Below are 8,001 nucleotides of genomic sequence, written 5' to 3'. Positions count from 1 at the left end.
TGGCCATTCGGCCCTTCGAATCAGCACCGCCATTCAATATGATCATGGCTGATCATCCACAATCAGTACCTTCCTGCCTTCTCCCCATATCCCTTGATTCCGTTAGCCCTAAGAGCTAAATCTAACTCTCTCTTGAAAACATCCAGTGAATTGGCCTCCACTGCCTTCTGTGGCAGAGATTCCCACAGATTCACAACTCTCTGGGTGGAAAGGTTTCTCCTCAGTCCTAAATGGCCACAGATTCACAACTCTCTGGGTGGAAAAGTTTCTCCTCATCTCAGTCCTAAATGGTCGACCCCTTATTCTTAAACTGTGTGACCCTTGGTTCTGGACCCCCAACATCAAGAACATTTTAATGCATCTAGCCTGGCCAATCCTTTAATAATTCTGGATGTTTCTTCAAGATTCCCACTCAACCTTCTAAATTCCAGTCAATGCAAGCCTACCTTAAGGCGCTGGTCAGGCTGCATTTGGAATATTGTGAGCAATTCTGGGTCCCGTATCTGAGGAAGGATGTGCTGTTTCTGGAGAAGGTCCAGAGAATGTTTACACTCTCTGGATGGAGATGGAGGAAATGGAAGGGAGGTTGGTTTGTGTGTGTGTGTGACGGTCTGGGCTGCAACTGTCCACAACTCTTTGAGAACAATTTCTTGAGGACTTGGATGGAACAGTTGGTGTGCGTTTGTTGTCCAATAATGATCTCTCACTGTTTGTCTTTCTTCCCCTCCAACAGATTCACCTGTTAGTCGAAGAAGGAATTCCGCAGGTACTATTTTCAAATCTTGAAATGTTTAGTTTAGAGATACAGCACGGAAACAGGCCATTTGGCCCACCAAGTCCGCGCGACTGGTCATTTAGAGTTAAGAAGCGTCTTGACCTGAAACGTCACCAATTTCTTCTCTCCAGAAATGCTGCCTGGCCCGCTGAGTTAGGTGAAGAGAGCGAATGGCAAGTTGGCTTTCATAGCGAGAGGATTTGAGCATAGGAGCAAAGAGGTCCTACTGCAGTTGTACAGGGCCCTAGTGAGACCACACCTGGAGTATTGTGTACAGTTTTGGCCTGTTGGCCTTCATAACAAGATGAGTTGAGTATAGGAGCAAAGAGGTCCTTCTGCAGTTGTACAGGGCCCTAGTGAGACCACACCTGGGGTATTGTGTACAGTTTTGGCCTGTTGGCCTTCATAACAAGAGGAGTTGAGTATAGGAGCAAAGAGGTCCTTCTGCAGTGGTACAGGGCCCTAGTGAGACCACACCTGGAGTATTGTGTGCAGTTTTGGTCCCCTAATTTGAGGAAGGACATTCTAGCTATTGAGGGAACCCAGCGTAGGTTCACCAGGTTAATTCCCGGGATGGCGGGATGGTCATATGCTGAGAGAATGGGTCGACTGGGCTTGTATTCACTGGAATTTAGAAGGATGAGAGGAGTTCTTATAGAAACATCTAAAATTATTAAGGGATTGGACACGCTAGAGGCAGGGCACATGTTCGCAATGGTGGGGAGTCCAGAACCAGCCACACCCAGTTTAAGAATAAGGGATCGGCTATTTGGGACTGAGATGAGGAGAAACTTTTCCACCCAGAGAGTTGTGAATCTGTGGCCAATTAGGACTGAGATGAGGAGAAACATTTCCACCCAGAGAGCTGTGAATCTGTGGAATTCTCTGCCACAGAAGGCAGTGGAACCAATTCACTGGATGTTTTCAAGAGAGAGTTAGATTTATCTCTTAGGGCTAATGGAATCAAGGGATATGGGGAGAAGGCAGGAACGGGGTACTGATTGTGGATGATCAGCAGTGATCATATTGAATGGCTGTGCTGGCTCGAAGGGCCGAATGGCCTCCTCCACCTATTTTGAATGAATGAATTGGTTTATTGGCCAAGTATTCACATACAAGGAATTTGCCTTGGTGCTCCGCCCGCAAGTGTTAACATGACATACACTTAGGAATTATACATAAAACTGAAAACATTAATAATAAAACATTATCGATTAAACATGTGAATTAAATAAAATACCAGAGCAAAAGGAGTCTACAGATTTTTGGCTATTGTGTAGAGCAACTACTCGTGGATAAAAACTGCTTTGACAGTCCGGAGTTACCTTCCAGAGGGAAGTGATTCAAAGAGTTTGTTGCCAGGGTGAGAGGGGTCAGAGATGATCTTACCCGCTCGCTTCCTGGCCCTTGCAGTGTACAGTTCGTCAATGGAGGGAAGGTTGCAGCCAATAACCTTCGCAGCTGATCGGACGATTCGCTGCAGCCTCCAGGTGTCGTGCTTGGTGGCTGAGCCAAACCAGACCATGATGGAGAAGGTGAGAACAGACTCTACGATGGCCGTGTAGAATTGGACCATCATTGCCTGTGGCAGATTGTGCTTCCTCAGTTGCCGCAGGAAGTACATCCTCTGTTGTGCCTTTTTCACCGTGGAGTCGATAGTGGTCCCCCACTTAAGGTCCTTGGAGATGATGGTTCCCAGGAACTTAAAAGACTCCACAGATGTGACTGTGGTGTTGTTGATGATGAGAGTAATGACATACAACTGTATGTCATGTTGACACTTGTGGGCGGAGCACCAAGGCAAATTCCTTGTATGTGAATACTTGTCCAATAAACATATTCATTCATTCACTGTGGTGGATGTTTTGTGTTTTGTGTTGAGTTTTCCTAATGTGTGTTGTGTTCTTTGTTTCTTGTTGTGAGAAGGCTGCTCTTCCTCCCAGCTAAACCTGAGCAAAACTGCAAAGTGCAGATAGCAGCACTGAGCAACCTCGCTTGGAGTGAGAACCACACAATGTCATGTAATGTGGACACAAATGCTGGAGAATCTCAGCGGGTGAGGCAGCATCTATGGAGCGAAGGAATAGGTGACGTTTCGGGTCGAGACTGAGGGTGGGGGGCGGGAAGTAGAGAGGAAGAGGTGGAGCCAGTGGGCTGAGGGAGAGCTGGGAAGGAGAGGGGAAAGCAGGGAGTACCTGAAATTAGAGAAATCAATGTTCATACCGCTGGGGCGTAAACTGCCCAAGCGAAATATGAGGTGCTGCTCCTCCAATTTACGGTGGTCCTCACTCTGGCCATGGAGGAGGCCCAGGACAGAGAGGTCGGATTCGGAATGGGAGGGGGAGTTGAAGTGCTGAGCCACCGGAAGATCAAGTTGGTTAAAGCAGACCGAGCGGAGGTGTTCGGCGAATCGATCGCCAAGCCTACGCTTGGTTTCACCGATGTAGATCAGCTGAAACTTAGAGCAGCGGATACAATAGATGAGGTTGGAGGAGATGCAGGTGAACCTCTGTCGCACCTGGAACGACTGCTTGGGTCCTTGAATGGAGTCGAGAGGGGAGGTAAAGCGACAAGTTTAGCATCTCTTGCGGTTGCAAGGGAAAGTACCCGGGGAGGGGGTGGTGCGGGAGGGAAGGGAAGAATTGACCAGGGAGTTACGGAGGGAGCGGTCTCTGCGGAAAGCCAAAAGGGGGGGAGATGGGAAAATGTGGCGAGTGGTGGGGTCACGTTGGAGGTGGCGAAAATGTTGGAGAATTATGTGTTGTTTGTGACAGCTGGTGGGGTGAAAGGTGAGGACAAGAGGGACGTTATGAGTGTTATGAGTGGGGGGATGGGGAGTGAGAGCAGTGTTACGGGATATAGAAGAGATCCTGGTGCGATCCTCATCTATAGGGGAAGGTGATTTCAAGCAAGGATTTTGTTGTCCCATCTGGGAGCAATTGCCTGTAAAACACTTGACTATTGAAACACACAGTATCAGGATTTTCATGTTGATATTTGATGGGGTTATTCAACCTTTCCCATTATAGGGCCCATGAACAGGAAGAGAATCATCGGTCTTTCTGCGGGAATGATCATTGCTCTTGTCCTTGGACTGTTTGCGCTAAACCGTTATCGGAAATCGGGCTACATCTGGGAACGCAAAGGTGAGAAATACCAACTTGCCCATAAATTCAGATTTCGCTGTGGCTGTAGCAGAATTATCAACATCTTGTCACAGAGTCACACAGCATGAAAACAGGCCCTTCCTACGGCCCAACTTGCCCCGTCTACACTAGTCCCACTTGCTGCCCGCGTTTGGCCCATATCCCTCCAAACCTGTCCTATCCATGTACCTGTCCAAGTGTTGTGATAGTCCCTGCCTCAACTACCTCCTCCAGCAGCTCATTCCATACACGAATGGCCTACTCCTGCACCTATTGTCTATTGTCTCTGGGCGAAAAAGTGTTTCCTCATCTCCGTTCTGTGTGGAAAAGTTGACCCTCAGGTTCCTATTATAGAAACATAGAAAATAGGTGCAGGAGGAGGCCATTTTGAGCCTGCACCGCCATTCACTGTGATCATGGCTGATCGTCCCCGATCAATAATCCGTGCCTGCCTTCTCCCCATATCCTTTGACTCCGCTAGCTCCTAGAGCTCTATCTAACTCTCTCTTAAATCCATCCAGTGACTTGGCCTCCACTGCCCTCTGTGGCAGGGAATTCCACAAATTCTCAACTCTATGGGTGAAAAAGTTTTTTCTCACCTCAGTCTTAAATGACCTCCCCTTTATTCTAAGACTGTGGCCCCTGGTTCTGGACTCGCCCAACATTGGGAACATTTTTCCTGCAACTAGCTTGTCCAGTCCTTTTATAATTTTATATGTTTCTATAAAATCCTTTTTATAAGACTCTATAAGATTCTATTAAATCTTTACCCCGCATCTCTCACCTTAAACCCATGTCCTCGGGTCCTCGATTCCCCTACTCTGGGCAAGAGACTCTGTGCGTCTACCCGATCTATTCTTCTGGTGATTTTGTACATCTCTATAAGATCACCCCTCATCCTCCTGCGCTCCTAGCAATAGAGTCCCAGCCTGCCCCAACCTCTCCCTGTAGCTCAGGCCCACCTGCCCACGTTTGGCCCATATCCCTCCAATAGACAACTGCAAATGACCTCAAGTCCCAGCAACATCCGCGTAAATCTTCTCTGCACCCTTTCCAGCTTGACGACATCTTTCCTGTAACATGGTGCCCAGAACTGAACACAATACTCTCGACCCGAAACGTCGCCCATTCCTTCTCTCCAAAGATGCTGCCTCACCCGCTGAGTTACTCCAGCTTTTTGTGTCTTTCTTGGGCCAAGGGGCCTGTTTCCATGCTGCAAGACTCAATGACTCTAAGACACTTGGACAGGTACATGGATAGACAATAAACAATAGACAACAGGTGCAGTAGGCCATTCGGCCCTTCGAGCCAGCACCGCCATTCAATGTGATAATGGCTGATCATACACAATCAGTACCCCATCCCTGCCTTCTCCCTATATCCCCTGACTCCGCTATCTTTAAGAGCCCTATCTAGCTCTCTAGAAAGTGTCCAGAGAACCGGCCTCCATCACCCTCTGAGGCAGAGAATTCCACAGACTCACAACTCTCTGGACATTCTTGCTATTGAGGGAGTGCAGCGTGGGTTCACCAGGTTAATTCTCGGGATGGCGGGGCTGTCATATGCTGAGAGAATGGAGCAGCTGGGTCTGTATACTATGGAGTTTAGAAGGATGAGAGGGTTTCTCATTGAAACATATAAGATTGTTAAGGGCTTGGACACAGCTAGAGGCAGGAAACATGTTCCCAATGTTGGGGGAGTCCAGAACCAGGGGCCACAGTTTAATAATAAGGGGTAAGCCATTTAGAACGGAGATGAGGAAACACTTTTTCTCACAGAGAGTGGTGAGTCTGTGGATTCTCTGCCTCAGAGGGCGTTGGAGGCGGGTTCTCTGGATACTTTCAAGAGAGAGCTAGATAGGGCTCTTAAAGATAGCGGAGTCAGGGGATATGGGGAGAAGGCAGGAACGGGGTATTGATTGTGGATGATCAGCTATGATCACAGTGAATGGCGGTGCTGGCTCGAAGGGCCGAATGGCCTCCTCCTGCACCTATTGTCTATTGACCAGACAATAGGTGCAGGAGGAGGCCATTCGAAAGTGTTTTTGGACGACATGGAGGACATTTTAAATGTCCTCCATTTCTCTTCTACATCCTTCCCATAAAATGTTCCCCAATGCAATATGACAGTCCCGCCATCCCGGGAATTTACCTGGTATATCTACGCTGCACTCCCTCAATAGCAAGAATGTTCTTCCTCTTATTTATAGACCAAAACTGCACACAATACTCCAGGTATGGTCTCACTAGGGCTCTGTACAACTGCAGAAGGACCTCTTTGCTCCTATACACAACTCCTCTTGTTATGAAGGCCATCATGCCATTCACTTTCTTCACTGCCTGCTGTACCTGCATGCTTACTTTCAGTGACTGATGTACAAGGACCCCCAGATCCCGTTGTACTTCACCTTTTCCCAACTTGACACCATCTGCCTTCCTGTTTTTGCCACTGAAGTGGATAACCTCACATTGATCTACATTAAACTGCATCTGCCATGCATCTGCCCACTCACCCAACCTGTCCAAGTCACCCTGCATCGTCATAGCATCCTCCTCACAGTTCACATTGCCAGCCAGCTTTGTGTCATCTGCAAATTTGTTAATGTTACTTGTAATCCCTTCATCTAAATCATTAATATTTATTGTAAATAGTTGCGGTCCCAGCACCGAGCCTTGCGGTACCCCACTTGTCACTGCCTGCCATTCTGAAAGGGACCCGTTAATCCCTACTCTTTGTTTCCTGTCTGTCAACCAATTTTCTATCCATGCTTAAGTAATGACTGATGAACAAGAAGCCCCCAAATTCAGGTTTGGAGGGATATGGAGCAAACGCGGGTGGGCAGGCAGGTGGGACTAGTGTAGATGGTCAGCATGGGCAAGTTGGGCCGAAGGGCCTGTTTCCGCGATTCTATGATTCTGACTACAATATCTCTGTAACTCACAGGAAGTCGTCTCCACAATCTACAACCATTAATCACTAATCAAGATGAGCAAGATCGGACTGAAGATATCGATGAAGATAGCTCAATTTGAGCAGGAACTACTTGAATTTTTCCATACTATATTTCCATAATACAAATGCCAACTTTATGAACTATGAAACATACAGGCTATCATTCAAATAGTCATAGAACAATACAGTGTGGAAACAGGCCCTTCGGCCCAACTTGTCCACACTGGCCAACGTGCCCCATCTACACTAGTCCCACCTGCTGCCCATGTTTGGCCCATATCCCTCTAAACCTGCCCTATCCATGTATCTGTCCAAGTGTTGTGATTGTCCCAGCCTCAACTACCTTCTCCGGCAGCTCATTCCATACACCCACCTGTGTGGAAAAGTTGACCCTCAGATTCCTATTATAGAAACATAGAAACATAGAAAATAGGTACAGGAGGAGGCCATTTGGCCCTTCAAGCCAGCACCGCCATTCATTGTGATCATGGCTGATTGTCCCCAATCAATAACCCATGCCTGCCTTCTCCCCATATCCCTTGACTCCACTAGCCCCTAGGGCTCTATCTAACTCTCTCTTAAATCCATCCAGTAACTTGGCCTCCACTGCCCTCTGTGGCAGGGAATTCCACAAATTCCCAACTCTCTGGGTGAAAAAGTTTTTTCTCACCTCAGTCTTAAATGGGATCCCTTTTATTCTAAGACTGTGGCCCCTGGTTCTGGACTCGCCCAACATTGGGAACATTTTTCCTGCATCTAGCTTGTCCAGTCCTTTTATAATTTTATATGTTTCTATAAGATTCCCCCTCATCTTTCTAAACTCTAGTGAAAACAAGCCTAGTCTTTTCAATCTTTCCTCATATGACAGTCCAGCCATTCCAGGGATTAATCTCGTGAACCTACGCTGCACTACCTCAATTACAAGGATATCCTTCCTCAAATTTGGAGACCAAAACTGTACGCAATACTGTAGATGTGGTCTTATCAGAGCTCTATACATAGACTATACATGTATTGTCTATGTTCCTATATTTCTGAGATGGATAAAGACATATAGCAGATAGATGGATAGATTTCTATAGATAAATATTCCCCCCCTCCCCTATTCCTATTCCTTATTCTACCCGA

At 47.2% G+C, this 8,001-nt stretch overlaps 1 protein-coding gene across 1 annotated transcript in view; it reads left to right on the top strand.

Moving 5' to 3' along the window:
* The window catches only part of LOC116980259 (leukocyte immunoglobulin-like receptor subfamily B member 3), a 32,240-nt gene extending 25,229 nt beyond the window's left edge, over positions 1 to 7,011 (top strand). The window contains exons 8-10 of the mRNA XM_033032312.1: positions 734 to 766; positions 3,805 to 3,921; positions 6,865 to 7,011. Of these exons, the coding sequence (XP_032888203.1) occupies positions 734 to 766; positions 3,805 to 3,921; positions 6,865 to 6,953 (239 nt within the window). The 3' untranslated portion in view covers positions 6,954 to 7,011. The remainder of the gene's footprint in view (positions 1 to 733; positions 767 to 3,804; positions 3,922 to 6,864) is intronic.
* The last annotated feature ends 990 nt before the right edge of the window (positions 7,012 to 8,001 follow it).

The sequence above is a fragment of the Amblyraja radiata genome, chromosome 14 (genome assembly GCF_010909765.2).
Source record: "Amblyraja radiata isolate CabotCenter1 chromosome 14, sAmbRad1.1.pri, whole genome shotgun sequence".
Taxonomy (NCBI): domain Eukaryota; kingdom Metazoa; phylum Chordata; class Chondrichthyes; order Rajiformes; family Rajidae; genus Amblyraja; species Amblyraja radiata.
Note: the sequence above shows the minus strand (reverse complement) of the source record. Positions and strands in the feature narration are given on the sequence as shown.